At 45.3% G+C, this 27,327-nt stretch overlaps 2 protein-coding genes across 4 annotated transcripts in view; one reads left to right on the top strand and one right to left on the bottom strand.

Annotated features, from left to right (window-relative positions):
• Positions 1 to 27,298, bottom strand: part of LOC310711297 (solute carrier family 2, facilitated glucose transporter member 5-like) — a 32,310-nt gene extending 5,012 nt beyond the window's left edge. Inside the window, exons 1-11 of one of the 3 annotated variants that reach the window (XM_083513076.1) lie at positions 27,059 to 27,295; positions 19,011 to 19,100; positions 18,213 to 18,283; positions 16,198 to 16,296; positions 12,423 to 12,583; positions 10,492 to 10,616; positions 7,742 to 7,894; positions 6,026 to 6,151; positions 2,694 to 2,881; positions 2,240 to 2,350; positions 480 to 581 (exon numbers count right to left, since the gene is read on the bottom strand). In XM_083513076.1, the coding sequence (XP_083369202.1) occupies positions 480 to 581; positions 2,240 to 2,350; positions 2,694 to 2,881; positions 6,026 to 6,151; positions 7,742 to 7,894; positions 10,492 to 10,616; positions 12,423 to 12,583; positions 16,198 to 16,296; positions 18,213 to 18,283; positions 19,011 to 19,050 (1,176 nt within the window). In that variant the 5' untranslated portion in view covers positions 19,051 to 19,100; positions 27,059 to 27,295. Of the gene's footprint in view, positions 1 to 479; positions 582 to 2,239; positions 2,351 to 2,693; positions 2,882 to 6,025; positions 6,152 to 7,741; positions 7,895 to 10,491; positions 10,617 to 12,422; positions 12,584 to 16,197; positions 16,297 to 18,212; positions 18,284 to 19,010; positions 19,101 to 27,058 lie in introns of all 3 variants that reach the window. The other 2 variants (XM_083513078.1, XM_083513077.1) reach the window with 2 other exon arrangements.
• H6PD (hexose-6-phosphate dehydrogenase/glucose 1-dehydrogenase) overlaps positions 1 to 27,327 on the top strand; it is a 217,144-nt gene that overhangs the window by 75,005 nt on the left and 114,812 nt on the right. The window lies entirely within an intron of this gene.

Genomic DNA, 27,327 nt, shown 5'->3' with positions numbered 1-27,327 from the left:
ATGGGTTCCCTCTGAGTAGGATTCACTTGACTGCAACCCATAATTTCCATTAAAGCAGCATCCACTACACAAAATCAGCATCATTCATCATTTGATGCTCTTCTCCATGTGCCATCTCCATAGAGTGGCAACAGGAGAACGGTCTTTTCAGTGGTGGCACCTGCTTATGAAATGCTCTCTTCCCAGGGAGGTTCACCATCACTAACTACTTGGGGGCACCAGGCAAAAATGTTTCTTTTCAGCCAGGCTCGGGGAGTTTGGGATATTGTGGCCTGCTTTTAGCTTTTCTTTTATTTCAGTTTTGGTTTTCATTCTTGTCTTACATTGCAAGTCCCTTGGGGACTTTACTTTCTGCAAACAAAAAACACTAAGAAATGCAACAGATAAATTATTATTACCATTATCCCAAGAACTGAGGGCTCCGCGCTGGTGGGTGCTTAGCGTCAGACATCAAGAGTTTGCGGACTTGCAATACAGACCTGTAATTCAATCGCCATGGCTAAGAGGACGCAGGTGATGCTACAGATCCCCAAGCCACTGAGTAGGAGATTTCTGTGCCCCGAAGAATCAGCAAAACGGATCTAAAGGATACAAAAAAGCAGAAAAGTTAGAAAGAGAGAGGGAGGGTGCTTCAAGATGGCCTGCCTATTGAGCATACATTCTGATTTATTTATTTTTTATTATTTTTTTTAGTTTGGATTTGATATCCCACTTTATCACTACCCTAAGAACTCTCAAAGCGGCTAACATTCTCCTTTCCCTTCCTCCCCCACAACAAACACTCTGTGAGGTGAGTGGGGCTGAGAGACTTCAGAGAAGTGTGACTGGCCCAAGGTCACTCAGCAGTTGCATGTGGAGGAGCAGGGAATTGAACCCGGTTCATCAGATTATGAGTCCACTGCTCGTAATGGCATTGTAGAGATGCTGGGGATCGAACCTAAGACCTTTTGCCTGCAAAGCAGATGCTCTACCATTGAACTATAGCCCTACAGATGTAGGAATATAAGAAACTATGTTATATTGAGTGAAGCCCATTAGCCAATCAAACTCACTATTGTCTACACTGGCTGGCAGCAGCTCTCCAGAGTTTCTGGCAGAGTACATTCCCATTATTTGCAGGGAGATGTCAGCTATTTAATGGGTGGCCATATTCATTACCTTACAGGGAGATTAGATAATTCCAGTGCATTTCCTTGTTGCGTCCCGCATTTTTGGGAAGAGGGTTTGTTGCGCTAAACCTCCCAATCAGCTCTCGCCGCTCATTGGCTAGTATGTGATTAGGAACCTAAGAAGCTCCCTTGTGCCAAGTCAGACCATTGCATCCCTCTAGCTCAGCAATGTCTACACTGACTGGCAGTAGTTTTGCAGGGTTTCAGCCAGGGTGTCTTCCCTAGCCTTGAGATACTGGGGATTGAACCTAGGACCTTCTGCCTGCAAAGCAGATGCTCTACCATTGAACTATAGCCCTACAGACGTAGGAATATAAAAAAACCTATTTTATATTGAGTGAAGCCCATTAGCCAATCGAACTCAGTATTGACTACACTGGCTGGCAGCAGCTCTCCAGAGTTTCTGGCAGAGTACATTCCCTGGAGATGCAACTGGGGATTGAGCCCATCTGAATCCCACCCGAAATTAGCAACAGCCTGGATGGGCCCAGAGGTGGAAGCTCTGTTTTTACTTAACCCTAAGCCAAACCAGGCACTCAGCTATACAGCTGCAAATAAAACGTTTAAACTGGGTTGTAAAGTGCATTATACAAATGTGACACTAGATGGCGATGGTGAGCTATGGCAAATCCAATAATTTTTTCAACACTTTGTTCAAAAGCATTTCCACAGTGTTTTTTATGTGTCTAGATTCCACCCAGATCTCTGGAGAGGCGATGGCAGCCATTTTGCCCCTCTTCTGTGAGCTAAGCCATGGTTTGTCTTTGCATGCCATCTGAACCTGGACTTGTAGTTTGTCTGTAGGAAACTGGAACAACTCAGCCAGTTGAACACAGACACACACTATAAAAGCGCTGGCCTTTGGAGTAGGCCAAGGGTAGAAGCATTACAAGGAGGAGCTAAACATTCATATCAGGGGAGACGAACGTGATGCCTTCTAGACATTTTTGGACTACAATTCCCATCAGCCCTAGCCTGTGTGACCAATGATTAGGGATTATGGAGTTGTAGGCCACAACATCTGGAGCTCATCACGTCAGCGTTGATGTAGAAATGAGAGAGAATCTTACCACCAGGAGAGTTATGAACATAAGCAAAATGTATATCGTTATGCTGATATACCCGACAATTTTCTTTTCTAACCCCATAGCCATGTAGAGTATCTCCATATAATAGCTGGCCTGAAAGGAGAAACAGACGTTCTTAGCTGAATGATGACCCCCCTATCAGGATACAGACAAATCTGTCCATTTCAGTTTCTATCGTTTTTTCAGTCTTAATTTCGGTTCTCCACAGAGAGCCAGTGAGGAGGGGGATTTTTCACTGCTCAATATCCCACCCTCTAGAGGAGGCCAAAATATCTACAGTTCTCCAGGCTAAAGGCCAAACGCCTGGCTGAAAACATTTTTGCCTGGCACCTCAAATCAGCCAGCGAGGGCACCAGGCAGGCTTCCCTGCGGAAAGCATCCCACACGCAGGAGCCACCACCGAAAAGGCCCGTTCTCCTCGGGGAGATTGCCCTACCGCGTTAATGCCAGTGAGCTGCTGCCCGCCCATCAAGACGACAGCAGAGACGAGGTGGTTCCATATGTCATCGAAGTGATACATCGTAAAGATGTCCATATCCTTTTCCAATTCCTCAGAGAGGTCCTCCTCGTGGAGCTCTTCGATTTCATCCTCCACGTTGTCGCAGCCCCTTAGCTTCACCAAGGCTGTGTGGAAGGAGACGACTGGCTTACTAGTGCCACAGATCACCCATGTCGGCTCAGCAGCATTTGGAAGGTTCTTAGCGCGCTCCCCCCACCCCCAGTCTGTACACACTGCCTCATCCAGCAGTGGAGGCTGGTGCCCGCTGGAACTGATATGGCAGAGGTCAGGGAGGCCAACAGTAGGGGGCGCCAGAGCGAACGGCTGGAGGCGCTAGAGCCAATGGTGAGTAAAACCAATGAGTTCTAGCTTTGTCCCCATCTTCCTCCTCCCCCCTGCTGAGTTCAACACTGAGCCTAAAGAGAACATAGCCAGTTTATGCAGAGATTAGACTACAGCATACAATCAGTCTATATTTAACATTCTTTCAGATATCTTTACGGGGTGGTTATATGATAAGGGGGACGTGGGTGGCGCTGTGGGTTAAACCACAGAGCCTATGACTTGCCGATCAGAAGGTTGGCGGTTCGAATCCCCTCAATGGGGTGAGCTCCCGTTGCTCAGTCCCTGCTCCTGCCAACCTAGCAGTTCAAAAGCACATCAAACTGCAAGTAGATAAATAGGTACCACTCCGGCAGGAAGGTAAACGGCGTTTCCGTGCGCTGCTCTGGTTTACCAGAAGCGGCTTAGTCATGCTGGCCACATGACCCAGAAGCTGTACACCGGCTCCCTCGGCCAATAAAGCGAGATGAGCGCTGCAACCCCAGAGTCGGTCACGACTGGAAGTAATGGTCAGGGGTCCCTTTACTTTTGCTATATGACAAGGAGCATTCTCTGGTTTGCTTTTGGGTTGTTTTTACAATTTCCCTTTAACCATTCATTCATTCCATGCTTTCCTCCATCACTTTCCAAACTACCAAAAGTCGATTTTTTTTTTTAAAAAAAAAAAAGGAGGAGGAGATTTGTTGTCCTAGGGCAAAATAGCATTTTAAAATCACTTTCAAAGTGCAAAACTGTTCAAGGATGCACAGGAATCCCTCTTGCAAAGTACAGTGGTGCCCCGCAAGACGAATGCCTCGCAAGACGGAAAACTCGCTAGACGAAAGAGTTTTCTGTTTTGGAGGTGCTTTGCAAAACGAATCTCCTATGGGCTTGCTTCGCAAGACGAAAATGTCTTGCGAGTTCCTGCGGGGTTACCCCCCCTTTTTCTAAGCCGCTAAGCCGCTTATCAGCTGATCCGATAAGCCGATAAGCCGCTAATAGCGCTAATAGCGCTAATCCGCTAATCTGTCAATGGGCTTGCTTCGCAAGACGAAAAAACCGCTAGACGAAGAGAATCACAGAATGGATTCTTTTCGTCTTGCGAGGCACCACTGTAGCAGGAGTCCGGAAGGCACCCTGCAAATTCCCTTGTGCTACAACTACGCGTGGCATGGAGAAAGTGGATGGAGAGAAGCTTCTCTCCCCCCCCCCCCCCCAGAATTCACCGACGTCCTAGGAAGCTTAATGTTGAAAGATTCAGAACAGACAAAAGAAACGACTTCAGTGCACTACCAAAGTCTCTCCTGCAGGAGGCAGCGACGGCCACCAACTTGGATGGCTTTAAAAGAGAATTGGGCAAATTGATGGAGAGGAAGGCTACAGTATCAACTGCTACTAGTTTTGATGGTTGTGTTCTGCCTCCACGGTTGGAGGCAGGAAGGCTTCTGAATCTCAGTTGCGGGAAACCACAGGAGGGGAAGGGGCTCATGCTCAGGTCTGGAATTGAAACTGAAATTGATATGGTTTTGCAAGTATCCTTTAAACACCTTCCAGTGCCTTTCTATCTTCTCCTTTGAGACCATATTGAAAAATCAGAACTCCTGTTAGAATAAACAAGTTCTGTTTTAAATACTGAAATACTAAATAAGATGGATAACAATGTATAATAGAAAAAGGAGCATGAAATTAGGTTAAAGGTGTGTGAAAGAAAGTAATAGAAGTGGAATGAAATTGCAATTGAGTAGATTGGAAGTCTAACACAAAGGTGGGATGAGGGGTGGTGGATGGTGATGGGAAAAGGAATTGTCTGTGGGATTGAGTGTAGGTACCGTATTTTTCGTTCTATAGGACGCACATTTTCCCCTCCAAAAATTAAGGGGAAATGTGTGTGCATCCTATAGAGCAAATGCAGGCTGCGCCGCTAAGCCCAAAGCCAGAACAGGAAGACGGAGCACTGCGGAGCGCTCCGTCTCGCTGCTCTAGCTTGGGGACGGCTGCGCGCAAACCTCTGCAGGGCAGCGGGGTGCCTTCACCCCGCTGTCCTGCAGAAGCTAGCAAGGCTGTTCCCAAGCCAGAACAGTGAGACGGAGGGCTCCGTCTCGCTGCTCTAGCATGGGGACGGCTGCGCGCAAACCTCTCCAGGGCAGCGGGGCGCTGCGCTCCAAAGGCTTCAGGGATCTTTGAGGCTGGCGGTGGGGGAAAGCAGCACTTCGCCCCACCGCCAGCCCCACAAGCTCTGGTGAATGTACCTTGAACGCACCTTGTTTTAGAGGGGGAGAACAAGAAAAAAAAATTTCCCCTGTTCTCCCCCTCCTATGGTCCGGTGCGTCCTATGGTCCGGTGCGTCCAATGGAGCAAAAAATACGGTACGTTTGAACATTTTTAAGGATTGTATGAAATGTATGTTTGTATGCTTGTATATTCACAATATGTGTGTATTAATGTTGAATTATTTTAATAATATTTTTTTAAAAAAAAAAGAAATTGAAATACTTTATCGTCACTTGTACAACTTGTATACAGTGAGATTACACGAGCACCCCCCACTCAGCTCTCTTAGTCTTAATTTCCCTCGTTTACTGACGCACACCCACCAAACCCGAAAGTCAGTTGCCCTGTTGTTATCTTTTAATTCAGCAGCCTAACAGCCCATGGATAGAAGCTGTTCTTTACCCTGTTGGCACGACTAATCATGCTTCTATATCTTCTGCTTGTTCCTTCTCATTGGCCACTGTGAGAACAGGATGGTGAACGAGATGGGTCATTGGCCTGATCCAGCAGGCTCTTATTAGGCCACCTCGCACAGAAAGTGAAAACAGCAGCGCTTTTGGTGCTCACTCACTTCGGTGGGTCTACTCTAATGAGTGGCGTACAACCCTGGGCTTAAAGGTTTGGGGCATGAAGACTGATGATAACAACCACATCCACATTTTCCCATTCAGTTCTACCTTCTCTGGCTGCTTTTTCGTCATGCCTCTGGATCAGGAGGTACCGAGGACTTTCAGGGAAGAAGGGCAGGAAGATGAGCTGAAATAATGCCGGAACCCCAGTGAGGCTCAGCAGGAACGGCCAACCTGCACACAGATGGTAAGAGACATGAAATGTGATAGCACAACTAGGTGGCTAATCCATAGAGCAGAGACAGTATCTGGCCCCCGCCAAGGTGTGTGTTGTCACGCGTGTTGTCACACACCCCCCCCGTTCCGCCACCTCAATGTGAATTTCTTTTTTTTAAAAAATCATTTTTTGTGTGTTTTAGTTATAAACAATAACAAAGAAAAAGCAAACAATGACTGGATAGGAATAACCAAACAATATAAACCAAGCATTATAGGACCAAGGCATAAACCTGAAGACCATTGTTATAAGAATTTTAAGGTCTCAAATACAGTGGTACCTCGGGTTAAGTACTTAATTCGTTCTGGAGGTCCGTTCTTAACCTGAAACTGTTCTTAACCTGAAGCACCACTTTAGCTAATGGGGCCTCCTGCTGCCTCTGCACCGCCGGAGCACGATTTCTGTTCTCATCCTGAAGCAAAGTTCTTAACCCGAGGTAATATTTCTGAGTTAGCGGAGTCTGTAACCTGAAGCATATGTAACCTGAAGCGTATGTAACCCGAGGTACCACTGTATAGAATAAATATTCATAAATGCACACATATCTAAATATATGAACCATGTGTCTGAAATAGTATGGGAGAGCAATCCTGAAGCCATTTTGACTCTCCCAATGACCTTAAATATTCCTCTGCAGTCAGGAAGGCAAATGGGGAAAGCCTTCCCATTGTCTTTTGCTTACAAATCCTGTCTTAAGGACATATTTGTGTATAAATAGGGTGAGCCTGTGACCTGGATTGAGGTACTAAAGTATTAACCACCACAAAAGAATTCCCAGGCTGCCGAGGTAATGCAATCAGTGACCATTATTAGGTATCCTGGCAGACAGGATTCCTGCTGTAGACCGGCTCCTTCTGTGATGTATGTATGATGTTTTAGGGGGGTGGTCTTGGGCTACAGGGTGGGCAGTTTCAAAAGTCTACATAAGGGCTTGCGCACCATTGTTCAGGGTTCTCCTCCCTCCTGCGTGTGGTGAGTGGGGACCTTGTTGCAACAGTTCCTTGAATAAAGATCAGGCTTACTAGCTGTTTTGCTTCTCAATATACTCTGGTTGGCCTCTGTTACTTTCTCCTACCACTAGGGAACCCACTTAAGGACTCTATATGGGAATGCCACATAAGGAAAAAGGAGCAGTTTTTTCATATAACACCATGTTGCACACAGGATCCAAATTCACACCATACATTTAAAGTGCTATGATACCACTTTAAACCCTCATGGCTTCTCCCCCAAAGACTTCTGGGAGCTGTAGTTTGCAAAAGGGGCTGAGAGTTGCCCCTATTCCCCCTCACAGAGCTACTTTTCCCAGAGTTCCTTATGGAGACGGATTGGTTATTAAACCACATGTCAATAACTACATGTCTGGACAGGATGCCAAGTGTGCGTGAGTGGGTGGGTTTAAAAATTAAATGGGCCGGCCACGCTCACATTCAAACTTTGTGGGCGTGGCCAGAGTGTAGAAGTGGGTGTGGCTAGAGGGTTGACCCTTGAAGCAATGTGAGCCACCTCTGTGTAAAGAGGCCAAAGGGGGCATCTCTCAGACTTACCTTCTTGGGTCCCTAGGAGTTTGTCAAGCCCAAATATGCGAGCCATCAGGCTACCAAAGATGATAAAGAAATGGCCAGTGATGGCTATGGCTCCTCGCAGGTTTTCGGGGGCAATCTCTGTGAGGTACATGGGAACCACGCTGAAGGAGATCCCTGTTGACAAGGTCAACAAAAAAAGACAATTGGATGTGCATAGGCTACGCGCAGAAGCATATGAACATATTTCTGGGCTGGCAGACTGTTATGTACTGAGTTGAATAGGATCCAAAAGGCAGCAGTCTGATTGGTCCTAGAACAATAGGATCCAAAAGGCAGCAGTCTGATTGGTCCTAGAACAATAGGATTCAGAATGCAGCATTCTGATTGGTCCTAGAACAATGCAGCAGTATGATTGGTCCGCAGGAGCCACCCAATCCAGCTCCAGGTGGAAGTGAATACGCAACCTGATTGTCCCACCGGAGAATCCCAGAATTAGCCAATCACGTGTGACCCATTGTGTAAATAATGTATATAAAGCAGATATTTTGGGGGAACATTCATTCCTCACTACTATGAGCTGAATAAAGAGCATGAAATCCACACTTGACTCCGAGTATATTTCACAGACAATGCAAAGTCCTACTCAGAGCAGACTGTTTAAAAAGCTGGGTGCCTGCCCCTCCCTCTGCCAAGCGGTGGCAAGAGCCCATGGGGTCCCAGGCACACATGCATCCCTGTATCCCTATGGAGAATAGAAGACACGGCAGAGACTGTCTGCTTCAAGAAATATGGTTCATTCACCTATTTACACCTTCTGTCTGCATGGAGGAAGTCCAGATCTTACAACATGGCCCACAGGGAACTTTTCACCTCCTGCTCCAAGATAGATCTCATCTTTTTTTGCCCCTTCTTCCTCCCAGAAAGGGACGCGGGTGGCGCTGTGGGTTAAACCACAGAGCCTAGGGCTTGCCGATCAGAAGGTCGGTGGTTCGAATCCCCGCGACGGGGTGAGCTCCCATTGCTCGGTCCCTGCTCCTGCCAATCTAGCAGTTCGAAAGCACGTCAAAGTGCAGGTAGATAACTTGGTACCGCTCTGACAGGAAGGTAAATGGTGTTTCCATGCGCTGCTCTGGTTCGCCAGAAGCGGCTTAGTCATGCTGGCCACATGACTCGGAAGATGTACACAGGCTTCCTCGGCCAATAAAGCGAGATGAGTGCCGCAACCCCAGAGTCGGTCACGACTGGACCTAATGGTCAGGGGTCCCTTTACCTTTACCTCCCAGAAAACCCCATGCCCTCCCCCAGAGCAGTTACCCTGGCAACCTTCCAAATCCCCAGTCTCTGTTCACACAGGGGAGTTCCATTGTCTTGTTAATGGCCTCTGTTGTACTCTTGATAGCTGTAGCTATCAAGATTGGCTTGCATAAGCCAGCCCAGGATTTTCCTGTCTGGCCCAGCTCTACAGTTGGTGTCTTAGTCCATATCCCAATTAATCAAAATCCAAACATTTCCTTCATTCCTAGGGCTTAGGAGGATTCCCTCCCCCACCCCCGCGCCCCCAGATCTATAACAAGACTCATTGGACTGTTGCCAAGCAGGTGTTGATCCCCCCCCCCATTTCTGAAAATATTTAGGGCATTTATAAAAAAAATACAGAGTGCTTTTTTTCTTAAAAAATATTTAGGGGTACTCTCATTTTCCTACTCATATTGAAATACTGCCCCTCAATAAGGCCAAACTTAGATTCACAAAATGTTTAGGGGTAAGCGTAAACCTGCGTCTGCCCAGAAGAAAAGCACTGAAAATACATAAAAACATACAATACAAACCGTGTACAAAAAGGTTAAAAGACACTTAGTGTAGCTCAAAGTAGACCTGTTGGAAATTATTTAATTATTTCACAAAAAGTATATAATACTTTTTAAGAAAACAAAAACCAACCTTAAAGCAGTCTTATAACAGCAGTTTACAAAAAGAATAGAACAATGAAATTATTGGTTAAAACCAACTATAACCTTAAAAAAAAAAGGATTTAAATCAACGATAAGCTAAAAGTCACATTGAAACACACATGCCCAAAAGTGTCTGCTTGATATCAATAGGCGGTGGGTTCCAAAGTGTAGGTAAAAAATCAATTTCTTGGCAAACGCAGAATAAAACCTGCAACAGTGCCAGTTCTGCAGATCAAAGTGATCAAGTGGGCATATATGGGGTAATATGATCTCATAGGTACTAATAAACCTACAGTAAGTGAGCCATGCCCATTATCTTCAATGGGTCTACTCTGAGTAGGACTAGTCTTGGACTCACAACCCGTTGAAGTGAATGGACACAGCTCACTGAAATTTATTAATTTCAATGGGTCTTCTATGAGTATAACTTAGCTGGGAAAACCTTGGGAAGTTGTGGGCTCTCCTTGGAGGTTTTGAAAGCAGAGGTTGAATGCTCATCTGTTATGGATGCTTTAGCTGAGATTGCTGCCTTGCAGGGGTTGGACTAGATGACCCCCTGGGGCCCTTTCCAACTCTATGATTCTTTTCCCGCCCCTATGACCAAGGACCACTATACAGCTGTCTGTAGGAAGCAAAGCAGCCACCCCCAAAACATTTGCAGGCGCGAAACAGTAAACAAGCCAATACCACCCCAATACCATCACGATCACAATAATTGTGAATGCAGAATATACAAGATCTCTGGAGAGGCCCAGGTCAAAGAACGTGCATGCCCAGCATATATATATATTTTAACAACACCTCCTGTCTCCGACTCACCTGCACATATTCCAATAACCAAACGTGAAAAGATGATGAACTCAAAGGAGTGCACTGCTCTGGAGCAGCCCATGAGGACAGCAGAGATTATGGCCAAAATATTATTCACCTGCAAAGTACGTTTTCTGAAAAGGCAAGGGGGAAAAGGGCAGGGTGGATACTGATGGATGTATAAAAGCAGATGGAAAAGTATCAGGCAGAGGAAATTGCAACTGCTATGCTACTGTTACTGCTGCTACAATTTAATTACTGGTACTTTGTCCTGGTTTCGTTAATTGTTGCAAAGCCAGGTAGGTTTGCTCCCTAGCATCTCCACATAGGGCTAGGAACACCCCTGTTCTGATTCCCTCAGAGTGCTGCTGCCAGTCAGTGTAGGTCAGTATTCTGAGCCAGTGTGGTTTAGTGGTTAAGAGCAGTAGATTCGTAATCAGGTGCACCGGGTTCGCGTCTCCGCTCCTCGACATGCAGCTGCTGGGTGACCTTGGGCTAGTCACACTTCTCTGAAGTCTCTCAGCCCCACTCACCTCACAAAGTGTTTGTTGTGGGGGAGAAAGGGAAAAGGAGATTGTTAGCCACTTTGAGACTCCTTCAGGTAGTGATAAAGCGGGATATCAAATCCAAACTCTTCTTCAAACTCTTCTTCTTTGACTTTAGGTGTTGCTGAACTGCTGCACCTACCATCACTGACCATTGATTAAACTGGTTTGGGAATGATGGGAATTGTAGTGCAACAATTTTGGGGGACCCAAGGTCAAAGAACACTGGCGTAAACCATGCTGAGCTGAGGAGCTGCTGCCAGTCAGTGTAGACAATACTGAGCTAGGTGGACCATTTGTCTTAAAGGAGGGGGGACGCGGGTGGCGCTGTGGGTAAAACCTAGGACTTGCCGATCACATGGTCGGCGGTTCGAATCCCCGCAGCGGGGTGTGCTCCCGTCGTTCGGTCCCAGCGCCTGCCAACCTAGCAGTTCGAAAGCACCCCTAAGTGCAAGTAGATAAATAGGTACCGCTTTATAGCGGGAAGGTAAACGCCGTTTCCGTGTGCTACTCTGACTCACCAGATGCAGCTTGTCACGCTGGCCATGTGACCCGGAAGTGTCTGCGGACAGCGCTGGCTCCCGGCCTATAGAGTGAGATGAGCGCACAACCCGAGAGTCTGGCAAGACTGGCCCGTACGGGCAGGGGTACCTAATAGCTCAGCAGTATGAGCACCTGCTTTGCAAGCAGAAGATCCCAGGTTCAAGCCCTGGCGTCTCCAGGTAGGGCTAGGAATCTCCCTTGTTTGAAAGCCTGCAGAGCTGCTGCCAGTCAGTGTTGGCAATACTAGGTAGGCCAATGGCCTCATTGAGCATAAGACAGCTTCCTATGCTTTGATGTAGATTCTTTTCCTGTAAAAGGGAGATTTGGATCAGGAGAAGCCGCACAGCCTTTCCCCTCCAACACCTTCCCCATAGTGCTTTCATAGGCCCTGGGATAAGAAGGTCATTCACTAGGATTGCCAGAGCTCCAGGTTTGCCCGTTCCCCTCCAGGTAGTAGAGGGAAAGTTTGGATCTCCAGGTGGCAAGAAAGCAAGCAGAATAGAGAGACTAAGAAGACTATGTGTGTCGCTTGTAATAATAATAATAATAATAATAATAATAATAATAATAATAATAATAATAATAATAATTTATTATTTGTACCCCGCCCATCTGGCTGGGTTTCCCCAGACACTCTGGGCAGCTTCCATAGAAACCATAAAACACTAAAATATCATACATTAAAAACTTCCCTGAACAGGGCTGCCTTAAGATGTCTTTTGAATGTCAGTTCAGTTTTTGCAAGATTACCAGTTATTGCACAGATTCTCATGGTGGAGTATCTGCCCTACTTTGCGCCTTCCTTTTCTCTCCCAATTAACCTCCATCTCCAGGGTTGAGTTATCACTGTACCTGCCATAATTATCTGCCAGATGAGCCACCAAAAGAGACCCAACCATGCCTCCGACTGGGAAGAATGAAACCGTCAGACCCCACTGGAATAGGAGCAAGCTGTGGTCTATGCTGATGTGATTCCTCCATCGGTAGGTCTCGTTGTAAAAGCTTTTAATGAACTAGGAGAGAAGAGCGTGCAACAGTCAGCATCAGGGTCTTCTTCCTGCACATTAAGCCACAGTAAACCATGGTTTGGGGGCCAGGCAGATCTGACCAGGAGGGGCAAGGCAGCCTTGACTACCATGTTTGTGGTTCTCGTTCAACATCCTTGTTTGCAAACGCACACACTCTCAACCCCCGTTTGAAGCACATGGCTTTCCCCAAAGCATCCTTGGAACTGTACAGTGGTACCCATCTAGCAGTTCAAAATCACATCAAAGTGCAAGTAGATAAATAGGTACTGCTCCGGCGGGAAGGTAAACAGCGTTCCCATGCACTGCTCTGGTTCGCCAGAAGCGGCTTTGTCATGCTGGCCACATGACCCGGAAGCTGTATGCCGGCTCCCTCGGCCAATAAAGCGAGATGAGTGCCGCAACCCCAGAGTCGGCCATGACTGGATCTAATGGTCAGGGGTCCCTTTACCTTTACCTTTACCTTTACCTCGGGTTATGTACGCTTCAGGTTACAGACTCCACTAACCCAGAAATAGTACCCCGGGTTAAGAACTTTGCTTCAGGATGAGAACAGAAATCGTGCTCTGGCGGCACGGCAGCAGCAGGAGGCCCCATTAGCTAAAGTGGTGCTTCAGGTTAAGAACAGTTTTAGGTTAAAAACGGACCTCCGGAATGAATTAAGTACTTAACCGAGGTACCACTGTAGTTGGTTAAGGGTTCTGGAACTGTAGCTCTGCAAAAGGGGAGAACAACAGTTCCCAGAATTCTTTGGGGGAACTCATGTCCTTTAAATGTGCAGTAAATATATAGTGCGGATCTTTCCACCATGAAGGGAGAAAACATGTTTAGGTGTGGATTAGCGTATCGACCGACCGTGTTACTCACCTGAACCTTCTGTCTCTCTGCTTCTTATTAAACTTATTGTGTGCAAGTGGTCCAAGGTCCCATTCCCCCCCCCCCCCCATCTTCTGCAAATGACAGAACAAATATGTCTGTGCTAAATAGGGAAAGGTAGAACATTTTCACTGACCCCCTGCAATAATTATAATATTTATTATTTATACCCCGCCCATCTGGCTGAGTTTCCCCAGCCACTCTTGGCGGCTCCCAATCAAGTGTTAAAAACAGTACAGCATTAATTATTAAAAACTTCCCTGAACAGGGCTGCCTTCAGATGTCTTTTAAAGATAGGATAGCTGCTTATTTCCTTCACATCTGAAGGGAGGGTGTTCCACAGGGCAAGTGCCACTACCAAGAAGGCCCTCTGTCTGGTTCCCTATAACCTCACTTCTCGCAGTGAGGGAACCGCCAGAAGGCCCTCGGCGCTGGATCTCAGTGTCTGGGCTGAACGATGAGGGTGGAGACGCTCCTTCAGGTATACAGGAGTTGCCCACACTGTAAGGCTGTTGTGCCTCCTCTCCCTCAGCCATTCCACCAGTGGGAGAGATGGGAAGCTGAGTTCGCTCCATCAGCTTTGCCCCAAAGCTCAGCTCCATCCTCCTGCCCCTGAACTGTGCCACAGCATAGTGGGGCACAGGGGTGGTTGCCCTGGGTGCAAAATTATTAGGGTCGCAAAATTTTGACAGCTGGTGCTGTCTCAATACAGCTCTGTGCTTCTGTCGCTTCTCCATGCGAACCAGGAAGTGACCTCCCCAGAGAAACGATTCTTCTTTTCTTATCTCGGTGACTGCAATCTCCTGGTTGATGCAGACACCGTTAGCCATAGCTGTCAACTTACAGATTTGAAATTAAGGGACCAGCAGCCTCGAAAATAAGGGATCAGCAGCCCAAATAAGGGATTTTCCAAGCACAGGTATGTTCAACTTCTGAGCCCCTCCAAGCCAAAGGCAGAAAGCCCAGCCAGCAGCCAAACAAAGCCTCAAGCGGTGGTTCCCACAGTGCAGCAACCCAGCAAAGGGGGTGCAGCAAGGAAAACCACTGTCACCTCTCCGCTGGGAAGCGCTGAGCAAAGGCGAGTCCCCAGACAACGCGGCCGATTTGATCGGCACAAGGCATGCAAGCTCCACCCCCCAGTCGTTCTTAGACTCCTTATTGGGTGAGCAATGCAGCCAAGCAACACAGTTGGAGCCTCCCTCCTCCCTGGCTGGCAGGGAGGGAGGGGGAGGAGCTGCTTCCTTTGAAACCCTGGAAATTTAAGGGACATCATCAATAAGGGACAGCAGCGGGACACAGCACTGGGATAAGGGGCTTTCCCGCCAAATAAGGGACGGTTGACAGCTATGCCGTTCGGCAGTTGAATGTGCATGCCATTTCCCTCCCTCCCTTTCCCACATGGCCCCGGACACTGGCAGCCCATGCTACACCACTGTTGTGCCTGCTGGTCATTAGATGAACTCCCATTGAAGAATTGGTGCCTGAATTTTATTTCCCCGTGCCCTTCCCTCCCTGTCCTTTTTCCTTGCATGTTGTGAATTTATATTGTAAACCTGCAGGCAGAGATTGTTTCATTCTAATCAACTGCATGTAAGCCACTCTGGGAGTACTGTTGGCTAAGAATAGAAACATCATAACCAGACACCGGAGAGACCTGTCAGGAGTAAGCATGGACCAATGGTACCAAATAGTATGGGAAACAGCCTTACTAGAAAAACTAACCAATAAACTGAAACTGACATGGAGACAAATAGAAGACGATGCCTTCACCCCAGTATGGCTCCCCTTTATCTTCCCCCCCCCCCAATTTTTCCCCCCAATGCAGAATCATAACAAAAATTACAAACATTGAATCCAAAATAATACTATACAAAAAAAGGTACATACAAAAAAAAGGAAAGAAAAAGGGGAAAAAAACCAAAGGAAAGGAAACAAAACTAAACTAAACATAAACGAAAAAGTACACATCTACAGAAAAAAACCATATCATTACGTACATAAACACGTATTGACTTCCTTCCTTTGTTTTAAGACCTCAAAAAATTTACTCTTACTATATTGTTGTGTCTAATTAGATTACTTCCACCTTTGTACTTTTTTTTTTAACACCATTTTTCTTTTTCTTTAACCCTGTAAAGCATCATTCATTACATACCAATATACTTACTCCAGAACAATGTTTTTTCATATACTCTTTAGCACAACCCCATTCTTTTAATAATTTCTGGTCCGATTGTCCCCTTATATATGCTGTGAGTCTTGCCAGATTTATGTATTCACAAAATTTAATTTGCCAATCTTTCACTGATGGAATTTTTCTCCCTTTCCATTTTTTTGCTATAAGCATCCTGGCAGCTGTTGTTGCATAAAGGAATACTTTCCTTTGATTTTCGGGAATACCATTTGTAATTAAACCTAAAAGGATATGGCTCCCCTTTATCACACACACAGCCCAACAAGACAATGACAAAAATCCACCAACAGCATACAAATCAATATGGCTAACCTGATCCAAAACACCCACCCACCCCACTCACACATGAAAACAAAGACCACCACAGCCAACCACAAATGAACAACCACACCCTAGGCCAACCCCAGCCTCTCTCACCATCAAAGGAACACAAGTGAACAGCAAAGAACCTGCACAAGCAACGCTGACACCAAACCCTACATATATTAAGAATAGCGTGCGAATGCTCTGAACAAATAATAACAGACCATACCTCTGCTGCGTAGTTGATCACAAAGACGTTGTAGCCATATTGGAAAGACGATCCAAAACCAGCAGTCATTGCAGCTAGCACCAGGATGCTTGTCAGTTTCTATTGGAACAGAGCAGCAGAAACCATGAATTTTAGCATACGGGGCCCAACCTCCATAAATATTTGTTAGATTCTGATGCATGACACATTTGCTTGAAAAAGAGGCCTTGCAGGTCTCGATGACTAGAATTTAGGGTTGCCATACATCCAGAATTTCCCAGACATAGCTGGGATTCGGCCATCTGTAACAGCGGCCAGGCAGAAAAATGCAGAAAAGTCTGGGAAAATCCGGACATATGGCAACCCATGTCGGAAGTGTCGTTTTTGGTGAATTTCCTTAAAAATAGCTCAAAAACATCATTTTTTGTTTTGAGATTTGGCAAAGAAAGCTCCATAACTTTGCCAAAAAAACCCGCAAAAAAACTCCACAACTTTTATGTCCGGATTTTCGCTTTTTGAAATATGGTCTCAGGCTTCAGGGAATCGGCTCCACACACCCCCTTGGCAGTAGATAAGTAGAACCAAGGAAATGAGTATTCTTACCGGTTAGAAACTTTAATGATCACAGCGAGAGAACAAAGAATCCCTGTCCTAGGCATGGCGGTACTCCCAGTTAAGGATTCCACCCACTTCATCCCTAGTCATCCACGTTACTACTGTGTCTTGTAACCTGAGCTCATAACCACCGTGGTTTCTGTGCTGCCACCTCATCAGCTCTTCTTGACCTTGGGCTGAGCAGATGAATGCTTTCCAAAGACAGTGAATCTGTTAACCATCTCTCTTCCAGTGTTTCCTCTCCTAGCTCAGGGGTCAGCAAACTTTTTCAGCAGGGGGCCAGTCCACTGCCCCTCAGATCTTGTGGGGGGCCGGACTATATTTTTTTAAAAATATATATGAACGAATTCCTATGCCCCACAAATAACTCAGAGATGCATTTTAATTTAAATAAAAGCACACATTCTACTCATGTAAAAACACCAGGCAGGCCCCACAAATAACCCAGAGATGCATTTGAAATAAAAGGACACATTCTACACGCTGATTCCTGGACCGTCCGCCAGCTGGATTGAGAAGGCAATTGGGCTGGATCCGGCCCCCGGGCCTTAGGTTGCCTACCCATGTCCTAGCTGTTCCCCATTTCCCAGCTTCTGCCTTCTGAACCATGTCCATCTGCAAACCACTGTTCCAAATCTATACTGTCCTCCTGCTCCTGGGAAGATTCAGGATCCGGATCCAGATCGGGGGGGGGGGGGAGGCTTCCACCATTCCTCCTCCATGCAGCCCTACTCAGCACGGTCCCTGACATATGGCAACTCAATTTCTAAGCCTCACTAGCTACATAAAATCACAGGCCTGCAAGGGACCGCATGGAAATTATCCAGACTGAGCCCCTCAAGCCTGCAACATTATTATAGGCTTACATGTCATCGCCATCCTGGAAAACAGTTGGACATCATATTCATCAGGGCTGGGTGCCGTGTGGCCTTTTAGATATTGCTGAACTCCAGCTCACATAATCTCTTGCCACACCAATTGGGGCTGATAGAGTCCAACAACATCTAAAGGCAGCCTTGTATCAGGTTTTTAACATTTGATGTTTTATTATGGTTTTTTATATGTGTTGGAAGCCACCCAGAGTGGCTGGGCGAACTGAATCATATTGACAGGGTATAAATAATATAATTATTATTATTATTATTATTATTATTATTATTATTATTATTATTATTATTTAGAGACTGGCAGGTGTTCCCTTTCTCTGCTTTAGGCAGGGTTGCCATATTTCAAGAAATACAAATCTGGACACAAAAAGTTGTTGAGCTTTGGGAAAGTTTCAAAAACCCAGACTTTTTGCTGATTACCCAAAATCCCCCCGAACGCTGATGCCGTCATTGGAATCTCAGATGTATGACCACCCTACTTTAGATGGGCAATGATTTATAAATGCAGCTGGATAGAGCATTCTCCCAACTCACCCTTTCAGTGGGTTTGTCTTCCTCTTCACTTTTCATTCTCTCTGAAGCAGGGCTCAGAAACCAGGGCTCAGCTGTGGGAGAGGAATTAACAGTCGATGAGCAATATTCAGAAAAGAAACTGTGCAAATGTATAAAACAATGCCAAACCAAGCAGAAGGGCACAGCAACAAAATTACTAAAAACGGTTTCATGATTTAGAATGCCAGGCATAGAAAACAAAACTATAAGTTTGCTTTAAAAAAAAAATCAGTCCCAGGCATGTTTTATATGCTGCAGTAAATACAATATTTAGCCACTCTGGAAGAACTGGATGCATTCTGATCTGAAATTAGTGAAGAAGCATAAAACACATCCACCCTGGCAATTTCCATAACAAGACTTTGATTTTTAAAAAATATTGAATACATCACAATAAAAAGTGTAATACACAAGAGCAGGGGTAGGCAACCTAAGGCCCATGGGCCAAAAGTGGCCCACGGGGGCCGTTTAACCGGCCTGCGAGCCACCCCTGAACTGAGCTGCCTGCTTGGTGAGTCCCCACGTGCTGCACAAAACTGGCGCAGTGTGGCGCGGGGACTCGCTTCTGCGGTGCTGAAAATCACATCTGTTCAGACGCTGAAAATCGCGGCTGCATGTGTGTGATCCGGCCCACAGAGGGATCTCCACTGGAGCGAACCCAGTCGAGGTAAACCTTGCCGACCCATGCACAAGAGCATGCCATGCAGGGGACTGGGCTAGATGATCTTTGGGGATCCCTTCCTAGTCTATAGAATTGCTCTATGTGTTATTGATACTCACTCTCCAGATTCACAGGGTCATTTTGTTGGACCTGTTCCATATCTGCTATTGGGCCCCCGGAGCACAGATTCACACAAAGTGGCAATCAACCTTGCAGGATTCAAAAGGAATTATTTGAAATGCATATGCAGGACAAAGGTACAGAGCAATAGGACTTCCGGGTTGGCGCCTCCGGCAATGGCGGAGCTTCTCCGATCGGGAGGAACTTGCTCCGTGAAAAGCAGGGTCTGAAGGCGGAGACCCATAGAAATCACAGGCGGGAGAAGCCTGTGAACCTGGGATTCGGCTGGCACCCTTTGCGCCTCCCCTACTCGTGGGGAAACCCTGTTTTGGGGATCCGGAGCGACGTGGGGTGAGCGGCGCGGTGCTTTGAATCGACCGCTTCTTTCACGGAGTGAAGCCGCATTGCTGTTGCCGGAGAGCGCTGACTTTTTCCTGTGGACAATTGGATTTTAAACAACTACCTGTGGGTAGAACGGAGAATTGGATCTTGAAACACTTTAATTTGGCACCGAAGCAGGAAGGCTCTAAACAGGAAGTCCGCCTCCCGTTTTTGTAAATAGACTGAAGCAAAGACGTTACAAGCTAAAGTCTTTGAAAGCTTTTGATAAAGGATTAAATTCCCACCGGACAAAAATATATAACCCCTCTTGGAAGCAGGAGAAGGGGGGTAAGTTTTGGATCTAGTGTGCCTGCATAAGAGAGTGAAAATCAAATTGCCACTGCTCTGAACCTGGAAAAGGGCTGCCAGATGACGTTCGGGGAATGCTTATTGACAGAACGGATTTGACAGCTAGCTAAAATAAGAAAGGCACTGTTTCCATTGTCCTCTTCTGCGTTTAAAAATGGAGGAAAAAGTAACCGAAAATTGAAACTATTGCTATTTGCTTGAGTCATGCTTGAAAGAATTGATACAAACGGAGACTGTTTTCCTCTAGAGGGAGCATGTGAAACTGTTACAGGAGTGCAACAGGGAGATCTCCAGCTGCAAGATAAGATTCTGAAAACTAGAGTCTGACCTTGGATCATTCAAAATGTTGATAGGAGAAGCTATTGTGACTGTATTATACAAGATAAACTACTCGCTGGAACAGCTCCATAAAAAGACAGATGACACGATCCCTAAAATTGACAACTTGGAACAGAACGTGATTAATTTGAGTCAAAAAGTGAGTGCCAATACAGAAACAATTCAGGATTTGGTACAGGAACATATCTTGGTTGGACAAATGGTGGAGGAAAAGGAGAAAGCTGATGATGTGAAAATGGTGGAGAAAAAGGAGAAAGCTGATGATGTGAAACCAAAAGTAGTACCAGCGGGATCCTTAATTTCTCAGAAGCAAATTGAGGATTATAAATTGAGGTCTTTCATGACTGAATCTAACAAAAGTCAATTTTTGAGGCTAGGATCCCGGCTTGGATTGAAGAAGGAAAGTTGGAAAGAACCCTCTATTCAGGGATTGACTGACTTTTGGGACATGGACCTGGGTTTGGAGGAGCTTGAAGTTTTGGGGGTCACTAGAATTGGAGGAATCCTGAAATACGGTCTGAAACACTCTATGGACTTTATTTTTAACTTTGGAAATTTGGCTGAACTGCCCAGAAGGAACAAAAGTATTGCTAGGCTGGTTTTCTCCCGAGATTTGCTCCTGAGCATCAAAGAATATGAAGAAGACCTGCAGAAGGGACTTGGAAGAGATTTAAGAGCCTCGGATATAAGAACACCAGGTTGATGGACTATATGGAACTGACGGAAAGGACTGGCAGAATCCGAAGCCAGGGAGAGGAGATAGTGGAAGATTACTGGAAAATTTAAAGTGTTTATTTAGAAATTTTGTTAAAGTAATGACTGTTAGAAAAATGGTGGAATGATATTTTATGGATTTAGCAGAAATGCTATAAGAAGTTGGGTGTATATAAGTAATTTACCTTTAATGGGAAATAAGGTTAAAGAATATGTTATTTATGATATGACAGAAAATAGAGAAAGATGGAAAGGATTTGCTGAAACAAGTACTAGAAGTGGAATACAAGAAGGGAGGTGTGAGGAAGTCGAGGAAACAAGGGAATGAAGGACAGAGTATGGAAAAGGAGGGATGTTTTTAAATAGTTTTTGTCTTGCTTTGTTTATGTGTTTAGTTTAATGGGTTTAGGGTGGGTTTATATTGTTTATTGTTTTTCTTTTTCTTTTTTCTTGTCTTTTTTCTTTTTTGTCTTTTCTCTCTTTTTTTCTACTTCTTTGCAACTTTTAAAAGCAATAAATATTATTTTTAAAAAAACAAACAAAGGTGCAGAGCAATAAGCTCGCAAACTGCACACCCCAGTCAGGGTGTTCCCACTTTTCATAAACTATACAAAAAAAGCAGAGAGTGAGACTTTACATTCTTATCCAATCAGGCGCTAAAATTCCATGTTTCTCTTTTTTATATATATAAATATTTTTATTACATTTTCAAATACACAGTCAGAAATATAAAAGCCATAGGAAAAAGATAAAAGAAACAAAGAAAGAAAAAAGAAAAGATCCAATTTTCAAAAACATTTTTCCATAACCAACCGGACTTCCTCACATCTCCCCCACTCTGCATTCTTTACAATAAAAATATCAGCAAATTATTACCTTGTTTCATGTCTTATTTTGTACCTTCCAAATATTATATTTTTAAATTTAAAATACTTTTTGTCAGTTACTTATACCTTAAATCAACCATAGTATTACTTTAAATTTCAACCTTTTCTTACTTATAACTTATTTTCCTATTTCACCAAATCTAATTGCTGAAGCTAAAATTTCCAAATTGTGCAGTTTTTAACATTCATACAACTTATGATATTTTTGTAAATAGTCCTTAAATTTTTTCCAGTCCTCTTCCGTTGTTTCTTCTCCCAAATCTCGGATTCTGCCGGTCATTTCAGCCAGTTCCATATTGCGTCTGCCACTCTTCCAGTGTGGGTAGATCTTGTGTCTTCCAGTGTCTTCCAGTATTTTGCGATAAGAATTCTTGCTGCTGTAGTTGCATACATAAAAAAGTTCTATCCTTCTTTAACACTTTCTGGTCGAAAATTCCATGTTTCTCCTTTTGAAGGTTAACACTTCTTAATTTACTCATTTTTCGTTTGTCTGCCTGCTACGGCCTTCCCTGTCTTATAACAGTTGCTTTGTTTGTCTGCCTGGTTATGGCCTTGCCCGTCTTTTAACAGTGGCTTTGATAACAGCATGCTGGAATTTCTATTTCTGAGGCCCTTCAATTTGTGTTGACAATAAGGTTTGCTTGTTTAACCTCCCCTTCAGTGCTCCAGAGTGAAGGCTCTGCAATGCTTTTGAACAGAGAATGGTTTATAGCAGGGGAAGGCAACCTAAGGCCCAGGGACCGGATGCAGCCCAATCGCCTTCTCAATCCGGCCCACGGATGGTACGGGAATCAGCGTGTTTTTCCATGAGTAGAATGTGTGCCTTTATTTAAAATGCATCTCTGGGTTATTTGTGAGGCATAGGAATTTGTTCATATGTTTTTTTCAAAATATAGTCTGGCCCACCACGAGGTCTGAGGGACAGTGGACCGGCCCATGGCTGAAAAAGGTTGCTGACCCCTGGTTTATAGGATGGAGAGGCAGGGGGATATTATTAGGAGGCTGTTGAGTAAAAGAATAAAAGTGTGAAAACAAAGAGCCATCTGGTCCAGCATCCACTAGCAAGCCACCTCCAGGAAGCTCATAAGGAGGGCATGGATAATAACTTGGAGCTCTTCTTTGACCACCAGCATCTTAGTCCAGTGGCCATCACACATTGTTGTTGTTGTTGTTTATTTTTTTAAAAAATAATATTTAATACTTTTAAACCTTACAAAAAGGAAAAAAGAAAAGAAAAAAGAAGAAAAAAGAAGAAAAAGCAAAAGAAAAAACAATACAGTACAATATATAAACAATACACAACACAACATTAACACATTAAACAAAACGAAAGCAAAAACAGTTCAAAAAACACACATCCTACCATCTCAATATCCTCTCTTTCATTCCCTTGTTTCCTCGACCTCCTCTCACCTCCCTTTTTGTATTCCATTTCTATTAATTATTTCAGCAAATCCTTTCCATCTTTCTCTATTTTCTGTCATATGATTATCTTAACATGTTTTAACCTTGTTTTCCATTAATACTATAATACTTATTTATGCTTAATTCCTTAAAACATTTCTACTAAAGCCGTATAATTCCCTTCCAACATTTTTCTAACACTCATTAATTTTACATTATTTCCATATATAGATTTTAAACTTTTTCCAATATTCTTCCACCGTCTCTTCTCCCTGGTCTTGGATTCTGCCAGTCATTTCCGTCAATTCCATATAGTCCATCAACCTGGTGATCTTCTGTCCGAGGCTCTTAACTCTTTTCCAAGTCACTTCTGCAGGTCTTCTTCATATTTATACATGCACTTTACTTTGTCTTCTCCTGATCTTGTTCTTATTTTCCTTCCTTTGATGCTGAGAAGTAGATCTCGGGGGAATTCCCACCTAGCAATGTTTTTATTCCTTCTCGACAAGTCAGTCAAATCTCCATAGTTAAAACTAAAATTCAAAAGATATTTCCAGTCGTATTTCAAAGTTCCTCCAAGTCTGGCGGTCCCCACAACTCCAGTCTCCTCCTGACCCAAGTCCAGGTCCCAAAGGTCAATAAATCCCTGCATGAAGGGATCTATCCAACTTTCCTTCTCCAGTCCAAGCGGGGCTCCAATCCTCAAAGTCTGACTTTCTCTAAATTCAGTCATAAAAGGCATCAACTTATAGTCATCAAATTGCATCTGTGAGGCTGGGGCTCTCTCCCTCTCCACTTGTGCTACTTTAGGTTCCACAACAACAACTTTCTCCCCCGCCTTCTCCTCAATTTGCCATGTCAGAGTAGGTCCCTGTATCGATTCCTGAATAGCTTCTGTATTAATATTCACCATTTGTTCCAAATTAGTCTTTTTGTTCCAAGTCATCAATTTTTATAATCATCACATCCGTCTTCTTATGGAGCTGTTCCAGTGAGTCATTAATCTTACATAATGCAACCACTAAGGCTTCTTCTGTCAACATTCTTAACGGTCAAAGGTCAATCCCAGATTCTCACAGTCTTATCTTGCAGCTGGAAATTCCCCCAGCTCAGCTCATGTAACAATTTCAAAGGCTTCCTCTAGGGGGAAACAATTTCTATTTGTATCAATCCTTTTAAGCACAGTTCAAGCAATAAAGTTAATTTCAATTACTTTTGCTCCTTTTTAAACGCAGAAGGAGACAATGGAAACAATGTATTTCTCTTCTTTAACTTACTGTGAACAAACGATCTATTCACAGTCAATGAGCATATCCAAAACTTCAGTCCTACTAGCAGCCCGTTTCCAGGTTCAGAGTGGTGGTAATTTGTCTTTCTTCACTCTCTCCTGCAGGCTTACGCGATCTAAAATCCCCCCCCCCCTCTTCTCCTGCTTCCAAGGGGGGTTTGATGATTTTAGCCGATGGAAGTTTAATCCTTTATCAAAAGCTTTCCAAGACTTTAGCTTGCAACCTCTTTGCTTCAGTCTATTTACAAAAGGGGAAGGCGGACTTCCTGTTTGAAACCTCCCCGTTTCAGTGCCAAATTAAGACGTTTAAAAATCCAATTTTCCATTCTACTCACGGGTAGTTGTTTTAAGATCAAATTGTCCACAGGAAAAAGTCAGCGCTCTCCGGCAACAGCAATGCGGCTTCACTCCGTGAAAGAAACAGTCAATTCGAAGCACCGCGCCACTCACCCCACGTCGCTCCGGATCCCCGAAACCGGGTTTCCCCGCGAGTAGGGGAGGCGCAAAAGGTGCCAGCTGAATCCCACGTTCACAGGCTTCTCCCGCCTGTGATTTTTTGTGGGTCTCCGCCTTCACCGTGGCGGCCAGACTCTAATTTCCACAAAGCAAATTCCTCCCGATCAGAGGAATTCAGCCATTACCGGAGGCGCTAACCAAGGCTGTCGTGAAAATTATGTTGTTGTTGTTTAGTCATTTAGTTGTGTCCGACTCTTCGTGACCCCATGGACCAGAGCACGCCAGGCACTCCTGTCTTCCACTGCCTCCCGCAGTTTGGTCAAACTCATGCTTGTAGCTTCGAGAACACTATCCAACCATCTCGTCCTCTGTCGTCCCCTTCTCCTTGTGCCCTCAACCTCTCCCAACATCAGGGTCTTTTCTAGGGAGTCTTCTCTTCTCATGAGGTGGCCACAGTATTGGAGCCTCAGCTTCAGGATCTGTCCTTCCAGTGAGCACTCAGGGTTGATTTCCTTCAGAATGGATAGGTTTGATCTTCTTGCAGTCCATGGGACTCTTGAGTCTCCTCCAGCACCATAATTCAAAAGCATAAATTCTTCGGCAATCAGCCTTCTTTATGGTCCAGCTCTCACTTCCATACATCACTACTGGGAAAACCATATGTGGCGACAAATCTCAAATTCACACTTGGAATATTTAAGCAAAGCCAGAAGCTTTGCCAAGTAGTCAAAGAGGGGTGGCAGGAGCCCCTTTGGATTGGTAGAGCTGAAGGCAGGGAGCCCAATACATGAATTAATGGATTGCATGGATAGTTGCCTACAGGGCTGTAGCACCGTAGTAGAGCATCTGCCTCCTATCCAGAAGGTCCCAGGTTCAATCCCCAGCATCTGCAGGCTTGGCAGGGAGGGACCCCTGCCTGAAGCTCTGGAGAGGTGCTGCCAGACATTGTAGACAACACAGATCTAGATGGCCTAGTGGTGTGATTCAGTAGAAAGCAGCTTCCTATGTCCAGAGCGCTTCCCAGCTAAGGAATGCACACGGCCGAGGGTTAACTCTTTATTGTCACTCAAAGTTGCTTCTACAGCTCTGCAGAACTATGCACACTAGTCTAGGCAGCCATTCCCAGGTCCATGATCTATGGAGCAGTTGCAGCAACTGGGGACTGCTCCCCCTCCACCAGTTTATGTACCTTCCCCCAACAAGCTATGTGCACGTAGCCAGAGATTATGCCTGTGTGGAAGAAGCCTCTGCTCTTCTCACTTCAGTCCGCTCCTGGTTCTGGGAGACAGTGATGCAGAGGAAGGTGGGGAAGCACCCAGCCTTCACTTACCTCTTCCTCCCACTCTGAAGCTTCCCCAGCCTTTGATTCTTGCTTCCTGGCTAGTACATGTCCCCACGAATTACTGCCCCACTCTCCTGAGCCAGACTCCAGCCCCTCTTCCCCCAGTGCACCCTTGTCAGCATCCTGCCAGTCCCTGCCATTTCCTATATCTGGAAAAAAAAAATCAACACAGTGGTCACCTTCCCTTCTGGGTAACTGCCTGGGCTGCCCGGTGGTGGTGGGCGGGGCCAGAGGCAAAAGTGGGTGGAGCACTTAATGTGAACTTTACCTTTGCCAAGTAGGCTAGTTTCTACACCCCTCTCTCTCCTCTATCCAGGTGAGCAAGAGTTCAAGGATACCTTCCAAGCAGGTAAAAGTACTAAGGGTGTGAAAGAAGGCTGGGGTGGTTGGTGGCTTGAGGAGAATTCTGAGGGCCAGATACAGAGGCTTGGAGGGCCAGATTTGGCCCAGGGGGCTGAGCTATTTCATCCCTATTTTAAGGGATTAGCTTACAGATGGTCCCAGGTTGAATCCCAGGGCATATCCTTGTAGGGCTGGGAATGTCACCTGCCTGAAACCTGGAGCTAAATGGACCATTGGTCTGATTCTGTGTAAGGCATCTTCTTATGTTCCTATGAAACCGATGGAGAGTACAGTGGTACCTCAGGTTAAGTACTTAATTTGTTCCGGAGGTCCGTTCTTAACCTGAAACTGTTCTTAACCTGAAGCACCACTTTAGCTAATGGGGCCTCCCGCTGCTGCCGTGTCGCCAGAGCACAATTTCTGTTCTCATCCTGAAGCAAAGTTCTTAACCCGAGGTACTATTTCTGGGTTAGCGGAGTCTGTAACCTGAAGCATATGTAACCTGAAGCATATGTAACCCGAGATACCACTGTAATTCCCACAGGGACATTCGGGGATAAATAGGCAGAGAGGATCCAGACTGACCACAGCTTTTCTGTACAGGTGAGTAGAGAATGATGTCAGCCAGTCCCTATTTTCCCTTGAAAACAGGCGCCAGGAAACCAAACACCATTGCGAGATCCAATCAGGAGAACGGCGCCAGGAAGTTCCATGGGCAGCTGTTGGCAGTTGGCAGTGGAGGTGAGAACCAATCACGGCAGGAAGGAGGCGGGGATAGAACAGTGCTGTTCCGAGTAATGGCCCCCAGTGGTACAAAAGGAAGATTGAAGGCTTCAGTGTCACCCTGGACAGAG

The sequence above is a fragment of the Podarcis liolepis genome (assembly GCF_965112155.1).
Source record: "Podarcis liolepis genome assembly, chromosome: 7".
Lineage (NCBI taxonomy): Eukaryota > Metazoa > Chordata > Lepidosauria > Squamata > Lacertidae > Podarcis > Podarcis liolepis.
Note: the sequence above shows the minus strand (reverse complement) of the source record. Positions and strands in the feature narration are given on the sequence as shown.